Source organism: Embiotoca jacksoni, unplaced genomic scaffold (assembly GCF_022577435.1).
Source record: "Embiotoca jacksoni isolate LCO1_2020_lvr unplaced genomic scaffold, fEmbJac1.0.p SCAF_60, whole genome shotgun sequence".
Taxonomy (NCBI): domain Eukaryota; kingdom Metazoa; phylum Chordata; class Actinopteri; family Embiotocidae; genus Embiotoca; species Embiotoca jacksoni.
In genome coordinates, this window is record NW_027185415.1 from 709,475 (window position 1) to 725,302 (window position 15,828).

At 41.4% G+C, this 15,828-nt stretch overlaps 1 protein-coding gene across 1 annotated transcript in view; it reads left to right on the forward strand.

Moving 5' to 3' along the window:
* Positions 1 to 471: 471 nt before the first annotated feature.
* The window catches only part of col13a1 (collagen, type XIII, alpha 1), a 53,092-nt gene continuing 37,735 nt past the window's right edge, over positions 472 to 15,828 (forward strand). Inside the window, exons 1-9 of the mRNA XM_069174717.1 lie at positions 472 to 518; positions 4,739 to 4,774; positions 6,994 to 7,020; positions 10,873 to 10,923; positions 12,392 to 12,427; positions 13,306 to 13,332; positions 14,080 to 14,106; positions 15,493 to 15,519; positions 15,606 to 15,632. Coding sequence (XP_069030818.1) covers positions 486 to 518; positions 4,739 to 4,774; positions 6,994 to 7,020; positions 10,873 to 10,923; positions 12,392 to 12,427; positions 13,306 to 13,332; positions 14,080 to 14,106; positions 15,493 to 15,519; positions 15,606 to 15,632 — 291 coding nt within the window. The 5' untranslated portion in view covers positions 472 to 485. The remainder of the gene's footprint in view (positions 519 to 4,738; positions 4,775 to 6,993; positions 7,021 to 10,872; positions 10,924 to 12,391; positions 12,428 to 13,305; positions 13,333 to 14,079; positions 14,107 to 15,492; positions 15,520 to 15,605; positions 15,633 to 15,828) is intronic.

The window sequence follows — 15,828 nt, forward strand, 5'->3', positions numbered from 1 at the left end:
AACTGGTTTGTGGTACATTAATTCCAAATGTGATTGGGAATACGCTGCCCCTTAACTCACAATAGCTTCTGACATGAAAAGGCTCTTAAAGGTGGCCTGCTTTATTACCTGACCTTGAAAAGGATGCCTGTGTCAGAGTGTGTGTTTAATCATATAAATCAAAGTTAATTTGGGCTCATCAAATTTATTTTTGCTCCCCTCACAGTCTCTTTAAAGTAACAGACTCTTAAGTCAGCAGAAATGAGTTATTATGCACCATAAATTGTCAGTTACCAGATTTAATGGGCTGAAAACTGAAACACTTGTGTGTTCCCTATAAAACAATTTTACATATGCAAATTAGTTGTAATGTATTTATAAGGAAAGGTTGCACTGAAACTGAACTCTCTGCACTTTACCTCCCATCAACGGGTTGGTTATAGACCACTAATGAGATCAGATATACTCAACATGGAATTACAATCAATTGAACTATTATTTTTCCTATGATCATATGTCATTTGAGAAACTTCAGACATGTAAGTACAACAGTACATTTGATTTCTTATTGCTTTGATATCTTATCAGTTTCTATTTCTACACTATGAGCTGTTAGCTGGATTGTTCCAGATCCTCTGGTTTGTTTGAACTAAACCTGAATCCCTGTTTCTAATACAGCTTCAATTGGCTTCTGTTTTATCTCCATACCTGAGTTCCACTTTATGTTGACCTAGCACTCTCCAGTATCTGACCTGACACACTAATACCACTTTTGGTTCTGATCTCACTTGTGAAACGGGTCCATAAAAGAGTCTTGAGTGGAGAATAGTCCAAAGTTTGGCTCTTTCACCAGAGTCCAAAGAGGAGACTTGTGGTTGATTAAACCCGGAATGAAATTATGACCAGTCTTTGATTGACAGTGGGAGGATGTGTTTTTTGGAAAGGAGACCTTTATCATATGGAAATTAGGAAGCAATATTTTCCTTATGTGGTTGATCTGGAATGTGACAATATAGTTCTTTATAACTAACTAGATGCTACATGAATGTCATAACTAACTAGATGCTATTTCAATGGACCATAAACATATTTCCCTCCTCACCCTACCGACACACAGAACTTCTATTTCTCCACCTGCAGGTGGACCCGTGTGCAGTGTTGCTACAGGTCCCACTAATCCTGGCAATGCACATGCAATTTAAGAATGAATTATTTACTCATTATTAATAAAAGCTAACATGAAATATCTGCTTCCACTGCAGAGCTGTTCAAACACTCTTCCTAGTATCCATACTGCACCAGTGCCTGGAGAAACCACCCTAAGCATGGTGGGATGAACGGGGTCTCTTGTAATCAATGTTTGAAACAACAATTCATTTGGTTTAAAAAAAATGAATGAAATCAGTCAAAACATTTAAATAAGAGATGGATAATTGAAGTTATATTTATGAATGGAATTAGAGTCATATTTATTGTGGGTGTACAGGTGATATTCAGCTAGTATGGGTGGAGTTATATAGGTCACATGGGTACAGTCATTTATTTATTTTCAGTCATTATGTGGAGCCAAAGAGTTTTTGGACTATGTTTGAGTTTTGTAGGATTTCAGTTATAAATCATCAGGAAACCATCTTTAAATAATATAAGACACATCTGATCACTGATTGTATTCATTGTATGATGTTAGTTGTTGAACATGAGTCAATACGAAGCCTAACAACCGATGTGGCAAGTTTAAATGTAAAACCAGGTGGAGAATCATCATCACTATCTCAAAGACACCGTGACATATAATTGGCTTAAATTCTTTTGGTTATGTATTTGTGAGGATGTGTGTGCTTGCATGTGTGTGTGGTGTGACACCAGCGAATACGAGACTACCGAGATCGCAACAACTCTAAAAACCACTTGAAAGTGTTGGGTATTACAAGGCAAGTGTATACATGCGGGCATGTCTATTAGTGTGTGTGTGTTTATTGTAAGTCTTTACAAGCAGCCTGTCTGACTCTTAGAAACATATTTGGAAAGTACAACAAGAGCAACAGTCCTGCAGTGATCGGGTTCCTGTCAATAAACTGGATGAGGTTTCACAAAACACTCAATTCTTCACATGGATAAATAGAGAAGGTTTTATTTTGTTGTAAGTGCAAATAATCACGTTCACAACCGCAATTATGTGAAATTAGATTTTTAGATGTTTGACATTCAGAAGTGGTTTCTCAATTGGGACACAGATATTCATCCCTTTGTTTCTCGATGACTCTTCCGTCCTGTGGCACTGACCTCCATTATGATGAGACACTTCAAACCTGCCCTGCCGACCTCCCTGGACCTTCTCCAGTGGGCATCCTGTCCCAACCTCTCCACTCACCAGGCCATTTTCTGCACCGTCCACTCAGCCCTATCTCATCTGGACACAAACGACACTTCTGTCAGAATGCTGTTCATCGACTTATTTTCAGCATCAAATTCAATCATCCCACAGAAACTGGTCAGGAAACCCCCCCTGCTGGGTCTTGACACCTGCCTCTGTTGGAGTCTGGACTTCCTGACAGAAGCACTGCGGCAGTGCGCCTCGGTGGAAGACCATCAGGCAGCATCACGCTGAGCGTCGGCGCCCCACAAGGCGGCGTGCTCAGCCCACTCCTCTTCACGCCGCTCACCCACGACTGTTCTGCCAAGTTGGAATCCAACCACATCATGAAGTTTGCTGACGACACGACAGCAGTGGGCCTCCAGGAACGATGATGAAGCATCATACAGCGAGCAGCTGGAACGACTGCTGAACTGGTGCCATGACAACGACCTTTCTCTCAATGCAGACAAAACAAGACGTGGTTGTTGACTCGCTGACGACTCTTCAGTGTTCACCAGCAGCTCCACGGTGGAGCAGGTCAGAAACACAAGAACACCAAGAAGCACAACAACGGCTCCACTTCCTGCAGGGACTGAAGAGAGCCAGCCTACCGCCAGGATGAGAGAAGACCAGTTTGTCTGCCCTCCATCCAGGACCTCTTCCATACGAAGCCTCCTCCATAGTGAAGGATCCCTCGTCGCCACGCAGTTCGTTGGCTTCTTTCTTGTTTCACAACGAGCCCTGTGAGGATATTTAAGAGCTTCTTCCTCCAAGCTGCCCCCTCACCTTCCTACGTCACATGCTGACCCCTCCCCAACCCCCTTCCCACCTCGTACATAAACCAGTCACCTGGACTGCACCCCTCTGCTCCTGCAGTGGTCATCTCACCAGTCGATTTGCACCACAGTTACACTCTGCAGTGATCACCACTGTGGATACTGGTCAGGCTTATATATCACTGCACTCTGTATTTATCTGGTCCAATCATATCTCTTATTTACATTACACTGCTTGCTGTATTTATTCAGTCCTTCAGCACCACTGCACCTCCTTTTTGTTCAATGTACAATGTTAAACTGGCTTCTGTTTATATTATATTCGACAGGTTTTTATATCACAGTTGCTGCATTTTACTGATGCAGTTCTGTTTGTGGTTTTTAATAGTTCTATCTGTTATTTCCTTTTTTATGATTATGTTAGGTTTTTACTATTTCATTTTAGTTTCTTTCTTATCTGGGGTGGTATCACCTTGGCTCTCTTAGGAATGACATTTTCAGCTGTGTACTTGTATGACGATGAAGGACATTAAAATTAACTTACTTAAGGATTTCATTAAAGTTTCATGATATATGAGGATGTGTGATATAGGCTTTGTATCTGACACATCTCTTTTATTTTCACAATACCAATGAGGCTTTGCATAAATGAAAATCTTACTTTCTAGTTTTCTTAATAGTAGTGAATATGAATGAATCCCTTGAGTTGGGATCACTATCAACACTGCTGTGTTGAGCAGTGCTGTCCAGGTTGAGGAGGGTACAGAGGGTAAAGCAGTGGGTAATGATTGAGGGGAAGTCCAGATCCCAACTACCCGACGCCTATTTCTCTTCTTTATTTGTGGTTGGTTTGGATTTCAGATATCTGCAGATTTTCAGAAGTAGAAGGCGTTTGCACTCTTTGCTTTGGGCTTAACGTGATGCAGCCGTCAACATCCAAGGCCCTCCAGATCTAAATAATACAGTGCAGCCTTTTATTTAATCAATGTTGAATAAATTAACAACAACTTTTCTGCGGGAGGAGCTGCTGAGAGCAGTGTGGGGTGCATTAAAAGACTTTAGAAAGGACTTCATAGTTGTCTGAATAGTGTGAATTAAGGTGCATGATGGAGTGTTCATATTGAAATCATACATCAGCTACATGGCTCCAGGTCTGTCTGGGTATCGGGCGTCTTGTGTTGGGCATGACTGCATGTAAGTAGTTGTTTTTCTATCACTGTATCATGGAATGCTTCTCTGGTCTCATCCGGCACGGCAGGATTAACACACTGAGCTGACTAACACCATGGACTCTATTCCTTAAAGGGATACCATGACATCAGGGCCTTTAGAAGCTCTGAATGACCTCTATAAGCTTCTCTTTTCCAGATGGAGCAACATTCACTTCAATCATCCACTCTAACAGGGATAAGAAATTGTATTACTGATGTGTAACAACTACGATTCTTATAGGATGGAATTTGATTCTCATTAAATCCAGTTTAATGAGATGAGATCAGATATGATATGAGATCAGTGACTTGTAAATAACAGAGAGCCTATAAGACTGAACATCACGGTATCCCTTTAATCTTTATCTAATGATGTCATTGACCCCTGTTCCTTCTGAATTATCATTGGTCAATAGGGTGGCAAAGGAAGTGTGGGAATTCCTGGGAGAATGGTGAGTGACCTCAAGATCAACAGTAGTGGTTACATTCAAGTGGTATTACAACACAAATATGAAATGTAATTATTTCCACTATTACATGTGCAGCTTATTAATAGTACAATATATTATATATCTAACAGTTTAAATTAGATTCAGCTGCAGTCATTCAGCACAGCCTGACCTTACTTTGCTTCAGTTACCTCTCAGCTCACTTCAGTTATTTATAAATACTTTATGAATTCATCATCAGTAGCTGAATTAATAATGCCCGCACCGCGGTTTCTGTGTGGACATGATCAGAGGGGGCAACTTTATGTCAAACTCTGGAAATCATCTACAGAGACCCTGAAAATGATTCAGGACGTCTACAGCAATGAAGCAATGAGCCTGGAGAGGGCTTTTGATTGGATATGGACTCGAACATGTCGGCTACGGAGGGATCTGAGAAGTTTTCATTTCCAATAAAGACTGAGAAATGATGTTAGTAATCCTCCAGTCATGTCCTGGCTCGGCTGAGGGAATGCATAAAGGGACAGTAAATAACCAATAAGGACTCTTTTTTTTAAGTGTGAATCAATGACAGCTTCACTTTGGAGTCCTACAATATAAGAAATGAGTGAAAATGAGCATCATAGGTCCCCTTTAAGGTTTTAGTGTGCTTGAGTTAGGGAGCAGGGTCACTTTTTCTGTCTCACGCTAAACCCTGAACACATTCCTCCAATATTTAACTCTGGTGAAGACATTCATGGATCTGCCTAGAAAAGCAGACACTTCCCTCTTCCTGGAGAGCTGCAGCAGACAGGAAGTTCCTGGTCTTCTTGTTGCAGTATTTCTAATCAGCTCCAGGATCTTAGTGGTCAGATCCTCCAGCACTGCTGCATCATTAAGCTGAGCTCCATGTAGATACCTTCGTCAGCGGCCTGTGAACGCGGCTGACAGGGAACTGGAGCTGACGGGGAACTGAAACTGACGGGGAACTGGAGCTGACGGGGAACTGGAGCTGACGGGGAACTGAAACTGACGGGGAACTGGAGCTGACGGGGAACTGGAGCTGACGGGGAACTGGAGCTGACGGGGAACTGGAGCTGACGGGGAACTGAAACTGACGGGGAACTGGAGCTGACGGGGAACTGGAGCTGACGGGGAACTGGAGCTGACGGGGAACTGAAACTGACGGGGAACTGGAGCTGACGGGGAACTGGAGCTGACGGGGAACTGAAACTGACGGGGAACTGGAGCTGACGGGGAACTGGAGCTGACGGGGAACTGAAACTGACGGGGAACTGGAGCTGACGGGGAACTGGAGCTGACGGGGAACTGGAGCTGACGGGGAACTGGAGCTGACGGGGAACTGGAGCTGACGGGGAACTGAAACTGACGGGGAACTGGAGCTGACGGGGAACTGGAGCTGACGGGGAACTGGAGCTGACGGGGAACTGAAACTGACGGGGAACTGGAGCTGACGGGGAACTGGAGCTGACGGGGAACTGAAACTGACGGGGAACTGGAGCTGACGGGGAACTGGAGCTGACAGGAAGAGCACGTCCGGCTCAGCTCTTCCTCCATCTAGACATGTTTCAGGGTCTTATTCCTTTCTTACTGGAGGTAGAAAAGCAGATACGCCCAGGTTCTCTGAATATAAAAGACCCTGCATTTATTCAGCGTCAGAATATAATTCACCAGAATCCTGTCATTACAATATTAACAATAATAATATTTGGCCATGTGTGCCACGACTCAATAAATGTTACATTCCTCTATGTTTCTTATCAGACAACTTCTAAACAGCCATCAGACTGCTTGTAGGAAAGAGAACTCGTTTTGTTGTGCATGTATTTGTTCTATTATGGTGATGAATTGTGCGGTTGGACAGTCTCTCCTTGAAAGCATATAAAGCATTGCATTCGATACACACAAGAGAAGAGTGAATATCAAAAAGTTAACAACAATTATGACATGAATAGTTTTACTTGGATTTCTTCCGATAATATTTGTCTTGCAATCTGACCAGCACTTCCTGTGCAGCCCACTGAGGCCTTTAGCTTCCACTTAGCTCCATTCAGCCTGTTCAGTAGCTCCCTGTAGCTCTTTCACCACCACCCCCGTCACTAGTCCTGAGGATGCTGCATGCCCCAAACCCTCTCCATGTCTCTAACACTGGTTCCTCTCTCTTTTGTCTCTCTCCTCCTTTTACACTTGCATGCGACTGTGTCTGCTGTGACTGATCCCAGGGCTTAAAAGGACAAGCAGGGGAGAAGGTAAGTTTAGGATGGTCACATAAGAAATGTGGTAATATAGAACCAGTTAAAGGAAACTGCAGCCTGATCTTTAAAGTTTCTGGCCTTGGTTTGGTGCCCTTTTTTACTTTGTCATCTGTTGTCAACCCAGCTGCTCGGATGAGGGAAACTATAATGAGTTCGAGAAAAATGGAAGCGTCTGTCGTTTGAAGACATTGCTCAGATGTGACACTGTGGGTGGTTGTGTCTGTGGTTACTGTGTTGTGTTGCGTGTGCAGGTAGCATGTGATTTACACCGGAGGTTCGGGTCTGTACTTTTAAACAGCGCGAGGGTCAAATTCTGTAAATGGTTTCCCACCCTGGTTGGATTACCTTCATTCTGTACACTGGGAAACAAAATAGGATCGATTTGTCTCATAAGCATCTGAAAGTTCAAATTTAAGACTCCCAAAAGAAAGTGGGAGACATTTATAGGCCCCTGGAGAGGACGTGAGCAGATTCTCCAAGAGAAGCAGGAGTGAATCGAGTTCTGTTGTGATACATAAATGTTGTTACTGCTGCATTGACAGGAGTTAAATCCTGGTTGTCTGTCATGTTAAAATTGTCATAAATATGAGAACAAGACTGATATTGGCCTCCAGGTGAACGTAACATGTGAGATGAATTTTACTGGAGGCTCCGGTTTCTCCCGCTTGGCTTCATGAACTGTAAACGTGTGTCAACAGAGATGGTAAACATGTCATAAATCTGCCAGTGTCAACAGTGCAGGAACATAAAAATCAAAAGTGCTTTCCCTCAGTGTAACATCAGTGTAATGTGAAGTGTGTGATTTCTGTTGTAGTTTGCTGAGTGTCAGTCGGTTCATCAGTGAAGATAAATAGATGTCCATTGAGTTTTACACATCGAGGCGCCAAAGGAAAATTTAAGATATCTGGTGGAGGTTTTGATCACTATTTATACTATTTTATACTCGTTTTAATCTCGACTTTGTTCTTGTGCATATTCATGAGGTCGAGGTGAAGATTTGACTGAGTGAAATGTTTTGAATGTTTTATGAGGAGCACCGAAGTGCAGCGGTGACCTGTTCCACATCATGAGCTCCTCCAGTTCATGACAAATGATTGAATTAAAAAGAAAGAAAGACGGATTAATAGTCCGTTTGTTGCAGTGTGTGATGTCTTGTTCACTCTCTTGGTCCACCGACAGAATCCCACAGCACACGCCTTCAAGTTTCCTCTCATATTTTCTGAATGTTTGTGGAACGGATTCAGATAAACTAAAAAAAAAAAAAAAAATTGATCTTTGGAACAACAGCCGCCCTTAAAAGTGTTTTTACTGGTTTGTGTAGTTATCGCAACTTCTTAACTCTGCAGTCACATTATTTCATTGACAAAACCAAGCTGTGAGTTTCTGTCTGCTTCATGTCTCCCTTTTCACCTCAACATGTTGTAAATATCGTATGCTGGATTTGAACCCTCTTCATAACTGACCCTCCACATTTGCAAAAGCAATCATAATGTCTCAATCTATTACCTGCATCAAAGCCAAAGGAGAGTTTCTGTTTTGTTCTCATCAATGTGATTCATGACGTGTCGCACCAGAAGTCATACCACAGAAACAAATGTGGTATTTAATGTCTGTCTGCCAACGCAAAAGTACTTTCAGCCTCAGACGGACTTGAGAGAACAGAAATAGTTCCCTGACCACCACAACAGGAAGCTCAGAAGCACACAACAGTGATCGCTCTACACATCCACATCCAAAATCATCTATTGGCCTTTATCTTTCTAGGCAGGCAATCTATTATAATATACTTATAAATGATATTATTAATTATAATATAATAGATTGTGATCAGGACCTGTGGTTAAATCATCTGTTGGAAGGAAGACAGAGAGAACAACACAGCACTCGTCAAACAAATGGCTTCTGTGGGTTTATGGGAGTTTTGAGCTGTTTGGGGCGAACGGAGCCGACTGAGAGGAAAAACAGACACATGATGGATGTGTTGAGAACAAAAAAAACAGCGTTGAATTCTTTATGGACTTGAGATGTTTTAATTTGGAAGGAAATGAGACCTACATAGTATTGACTGCAGGTGATCCCACAGCAGTTGTTTCGTATTTTCTTTGCGAGGGTCCTGCTTGGAGTTGAGACTCTAAAGTTGTTTTATGACCTTTACCTCTCGTAACCAAAGTATTTCAATCTGTGCACAAGTGCATCTGTACTTCCTCACGTTTACTAAAACTACAAAACCAATGAAGGAACTGAAAACTGCCTCACATGTCACGATCCATCATGTTCCATCATTATCTGCCTTCTTACCCCTGAGTGATGATACATCTGACACCAACAAGGGGAGAAGAAGAAACAAAACACTGTCCTCCATGGATGATTATGACCATGTCCTCGATGGATGATTATGACCATGTCCTCGATGGATGATTATGACCATGTCCTCGATGGATGATTATGACCATGTCCTCGGATTTCCTCTCAGGAGGAGTGAAACTAATCAGGGAGAGCTGGAAAGCCTCGATGTGCCGGTAGTTTGTGTCGTTGGGCTGAGAGGGTCAGAAAGGCTTCACACACACTTCAAATAAACTACAACTAGTTTTTAGTGAAGCAGGAGTCCAGAGGCAGTCCACCGTTTCTACTGCAGCACTGCTCAGCGTTTGGGTCGCACCGCTAATGAAGTAGCATCTTGGTATTAGGTCCAGTTTGACTGTTATTTAAAATTAACAAAATAAAAGGTGATTTTTATAAATGTAAAACCAAATTCTGGAAAAGAATTGAATAGAATTTACAACGTCCTGAATACTGTATGTGGTGTGTAACAAACCCTTTTGTTGCCTGTTGGAAAGTCATTGCAAGCTTGTGTTATACAGCAGAAAATAAAAACGGTATTGTTGAACTGAACCAGTCGATCTGTTGATTAAACATCGTGTCCAGTCTGAAAGGTCGTTACGTCATGAGGCGTTTAAGTGCATTAACACAATGAGGGAAAAGTTCCCACATCTGAATGTAAAGACGGTTCGTCAGGTGTTTGGAGTCGTAATAACTTCGTAATTCTATTTTTTCCAAATTCAGTCTAGAATACAGTGCTGAAAAATAATTGTATTTCTAGTTTAGTGCAAGAAAATTCAAGGAAGCTGAAATGTTTCATCTCAAAATCGGCTCAACGGTGACTTTTGGTCTTCAGATGAGACAGCTGAGATCTCAGAGATTGTGTCTCTGACATGTTGTAAGGCCTGGCCTTATAAATGTAATATTTGCTAATTAAGGGCAGTTTTTCTTTACATTTCTAGCGCTTTGCCGAACATTCGGTTTGTGGATGTTACACAAAATGATCAGACATCTGTTTTTGCTCATGAACTATTCAAATCCATGCAAACCTTTTGGCTTCAGCTAAACTTTAGTTGACGTGTGAATCTAGTTCATCAATAGCAAATAGTCTTGAACAGAAAACAGAGGAAGCCTATGAAATATGTCCCACTTTCTTTAACCCTGCTCTGCTGGACTATAAACTTTAAACTGCTGACTTTATGTCCGTTACAAGCTCCAAGAGCTCGGAGACATCGTGATAGAAGAGCATTCATTCCTGGCTGGTTAGCATTTAGTAATTAGCTCATTAGCATCAGATGTTCACCCACTAACCCCTTAAATGGTCACAGCTTCCTGCACCACCAGTTAAGTGTGACACCTGCTTTACTTTCCAGGACATTAAGAATCAGTCTGTACATTATGAGAAAGTGGATAGGAAGGCATCAATGTGCTGACGTGCTGTCATGATATCTCTGGTGCTGACAGGAACAGGAAGGAATCCAACTCCATCTCATCTTTTGTTTTGTTCCTGTCTCTCCGTTTGTCCAGGGAGCACCAGGTGAGCCAGGTCTGTCAATCATTGGACCAAGAGGACCTCCTGTAAGTGCTTCACTTCTCCTTAAACCTAATGAACCTCTAATCTTGAATCCTGGCTGCTGACCAATAAATGAAGCGTGAACTTTGTAGACACCCTCAGTCTGTTCAGTTCTGTAATTAAACTGCTGAAATACAATTGGAGAAACTTGAACGAGGCTTGTGGGACACTGGACTCGGGTTTAGGGAAGCCCAGCCTGACCAGCTTCATGCAGTAATAGTGTGATTACAGACGTATGGAAACAGAACTGTTGCTAAAGAGGATTGGAGCTGAAAAGAGTCCATAAATTGGATCATTAGTCCTGCTTGTTTTACGAGGAAGCGAGAGACAGTCGGATCAGGTCGTCCCACTCGGGTCCAACTGGAGACTGTGTTAGTCATCCGGGCCAGAATCATTTACAACTGAAGTTCTCGGGAAGGCATGTTTCTTTTCCTTCTTCTGTTCGGGTGTCATCTGGACAATGTGGCCTCATAAGTTTCATATTATACCTTTAAAAAAGTAGCTCACCGATGTGGTGGAGCACATATCTATCATCCGTTAGAGGTATTACTATCTACTGTACAGGACCACTGCTCCTTCACGGTCAATCAACTTGGAGAACGAGTCAGTCAGCGAGAGAGACTGACGTTAAAGACAACATTCATGACCTTAAAATAAGTCCTCAGATGTGGTTCATAAATGAATTCAACAGTGGTGCAAAGGTGTAGAGTTACTTCTGAGCTACTTTTAGGCATTAAGGGATGTTTTTCTTTGAATTTTTATTTTTTATTTTGATGAACACAAGTGAGTTTTTAGGATTTGAATCATCATTTTACATGTGTGATTTTAAAGCTTTACAAGGTGAAAAAAGGTGATTTTTGACCTTGAGCTCTTCCTGACCTTCCCAAGGCTTTCAACCACATCCAATGGTGTCACGTTCATTTCAAATTTGAGCATTATATTTAATACTTGACCCGAAGAAAAGGAACATCAGTTCCAACCTCATCTTCCAATGGCTAATTACATTTTTAAACTATTTTTTCAGAACTCTCAACAAAATGTTGAAGTTTTTCATTTATTTAATAAATGATGAAACCTAAACAGCCACGTTTTGTTGTTCCAAGACAGAAATCTTTCAAAGCTCAGTGGAACCATCTTTGCTTCCATAAAAGCTGTTTCATTAGTCACATTCATGTTTTTCTGTGTAGAGGTCCGTCTTCTCTCCATCTTAATTGTCCCTTCAGCCCTTTTCCTGATGATATTAAATGTGTTGAACAAGTCCAACAGACCCCATTCAGCCTAATTCTTACTGACATCCTGTACAGTCATTGAGCTCATTCCCTCGTCGTCCATTTTTATTGGATCAGGACACTTTTTTTTTTTTTTCCCTTAACAGTGTTTTATTTCAGCATCAGAACTTCTGTGCACAGAACTCATTCAGTCAGACTGAATTTATTCTCCAAACACGCTCATTGTTTTTCCATCTCTCTTCAGGGACAACCTGGTACAAGAGGATTTCCAGGGTTTCCAGTAAGTCCAGAGCATGCTGTCTGTCAGACTGATTGTTAACGAGAGTCAGGTACCAGCTAGAGATTAATTCAGATTCATTGAGAAGCGGAGTGCTGTTGGCATTAATGGTGAGAAGTAATAAAAAAAATTAAAAAAAAAATCCAGACCAGAGGTCAACGGTCAAGGTCACATTGACCTCAGGTGTATCACTGGTGTATGCATGCGATGTCTTAGGAACCTCCTGAGGGAATATCTTGAACATTCACTTGGACTGAAGAAGGTACTGATGAGAGTTTGTTGGTAACTTGGACCTCTAACCCAGCAGTCAACTGTGGGATTAATAAAGTCTAATCTAATTTGTTAATTATGAAAACATCTCACCCAAATATCTAAATGGAAAAAAAAAAGATGGACTTTTCTGTCCATTACTGAACACCATGACTCGGATATTATTGACGTGGTTTCATGTTGATGTGAGATGCTGACTGTGTAGCTCTTCTATGATGAAGATGTGTGAAGCATCCGGCTTTTAGAGTTTCTAGTTTCTGTATCGCAACGGATGGATTTAAACTCTCAACTTGAGCGGTTGGTGAAGACGTATCACCACGAAGCATGAATTCTACTTAAGAAATGTTTTTGTGCTGTAAATAAATGTATGAGTTCAATGTGAGGCCGGTGATACGCAGTATAATAATCTTCATAATCCTCAATCAGAGATACCAGCAACTCTTTTTTATTTTTACCGAGATTATTGAATTTCTCAACCACCTTTGCATATTTTTACCATGATTATTTCCAAGCTAGTTTTTTAACTGATGTTGTAATGGGCCAGCTGTTTGTAGTGAACATTTGTTTTCCAGTTGTGCACTCAAACATCTCCTTCTCCTCTTTTCTCCCAGGGTCCGATCGGGTTGGATGGCAAGCCAGTGAGTTTCCCCAAGTTCCTGTCAGAAAGTGAAATAAGGGAGGAACTGAATTCTCTTTCAGCGCTCAGATCACAGCTCATAATTAAACTGGACGGATTTCATCTGTAGTGGAAAAACACTCTATTAATGTCCTTACTGTTATAGGGTGGATTTTAAAATGCTGTGAATCTGTCTCAACAGTTTTCCAAAGAAATAAGTGGAAGTGTTTCTATTTCTATTCTATTTTGATTTGTTTAATAAATTTAATTCAATTCTCAATTTAAATCAAAGGATTTATTTACAAGAACGTTTCAAGAACAGTGTTGCTGAAGAGTTATATATTTATTTTTGCATTGTGTGTGTGTGTGTGTGTGAGTGTGTGTGTGTGTGTGTGTGTGTGTGTGTGTGTGTGTGTGTGTGTGTGTGTGTGTGTGTGTGTGTGTGCGTGCGTGCGTGCGTGTGTGTGTGTGTGTGTCTGATTGTAGCATGTCTTCTCTTAGGAGGACTTTTACAGTTGAGTTAAAGTTTAAAGTCAAGTTTTAAAGCTCATTCAGTTGTCTGAAATCTGAAACAACAGTGACCACGTATATACGTTCTATTTTGGTTGTCATCATTTATTTAGTCTTTTTCTAGTTGTAGCCACTGAGCCTGTTTTAGTGTCCTTCTCTTCTTTCTATATCTGAAAGTAGAGAGATGTTCTGCTCATTTATAATTAGTTTTCACTCTTTTTATTTAATACCTGCTCTCATTGTTTTATTGTTCACACAGGGGCTCAACGGACTGAAGGGAGACATTGTAAGCATTCCTTTCATTTCTCATAAACATGGTTTATTATTACATTATTACATTATACGTTTACTGCTGTGAATCACTCATTTTGACCTTTAGATATTATTTTGGCAACCTTACATGAACTTTACACCGACACAGTAACACACCAACAGTGGTAGAAAGGTCCCGCCAGAGAGGCAGTGAGCTTCAGTCAGGGTTCGTTGATAAAAGGAAGTGAAATGGGCATGAAGGGATTTTAGTCTGCTTCTTCAGAGGAACACGGAGCGTCTTCAACATGTTCTATGTTCTCAGATCATTCGATTCTTTATGCGACATACAATATAAATCACTGTTGATAATGCAGAACTAGCTTTTTAAACTGGGTGAAGATGACTCACTGACTGACTCAGCTGTTACACAGCCAATGCAAGCGGTGGATTTCCATTTTCTACAGGTTTAGTGTTCAGTTTCACTGCAGGTAGAAGTGTGTCCTTATGTTCGTTAACTTAAGGTGTGGAAGGCATGTTGTTTGTGTGAAAGACTGGAGTCTGTGTTTTGTCAAAGACCTTTTGGTTGAATTGAATCTTTCTTCTGAACCAAAAGTAAGTCATATTTAATAAATGTTCTGTATCCTTAACTATACCGTAGATGCCCTGCACATGTATGGTTCAAAATAAAAGGTTTTCATTTCACATAAAAGAGACTGTGTTACTGGATATATTGTGAAGTTTAGTAAAGTTGTTGCATATCATTGTTCCTGTGCAGTGATGGGGCTGACAGACCTACCGGGTGTAGATCAGAGACCAGGTTGATGCTCAGCTGTTCATCACACCCATATACACACCACGGGGTGAAGAGCACTAGTCTTCATCAGAGGATTCAATCCATCATGTTGTGATCACTCCGTCCAGTTCAAGTGAAATCAATGACAGAATGACCAAGTACAAACACTGCAAACATAAAGTTTATGATTATTATTAAATGCTGCATGAGTAAAGCTCAACATGGATTAATGGCTCCATCCTTCCTGATGAATGTCAGAGAGGAATAACAGAAGGCTTTGAGGTGCCGTCTAGTAAATGAATAAATGTGGGTTTTTTTTCTCTCTGTGCGGCTGCTGAGCTTGTGGGATTAGTGTGTGTGTGGGGGGGGAGGGGGGGGTGGATGTGTCGTAGTGGGTCATCTCCCTGAGATCATTCATCAACCCATCTACTTAAAGAAGAGAAGTCAGACTCAGAGCCTTCCTCCCTAACGAGTGACTACAACAGACTCCTGCCTCTGTTCATTCCCTTCCTTGGATTCAGAACGAGTTTCTTCCTCTCTCTCGTGTTCATTTATTTCCAGTAAAGTTGAGTCTTGTTGTAAACTGCTGATCGATGTCTCAATCTCAGTGTTGCTGTTGTCTTTCAGGGACATCGTGGTGTTAAAGGAACCCCAGTAAGTGTTTGATTTCTGAAATATCAGATGATATCCTGCTAACTAACTATACAACCACTAACTTCTTCTGTTCCGTCACTGTTCAGGGGGAACCGGGACCCAAAGGCGAGAAGGTGAGACATGGTTTCTAGTAGTTTGGCAATAGTGACACACTTTATAGGCGTTTTCAGACCAAACGCTTCTCAGGACTTCTGAGGCGATAGAATCATTTAGTTAAAGGTTGGGATGTTCTGACTTTCGTTCCTAACATACGCTAAAAGGCTCAAGGCTGCATTTTGCCTTAAAACACTGAACATCAAAGTGTTTCAA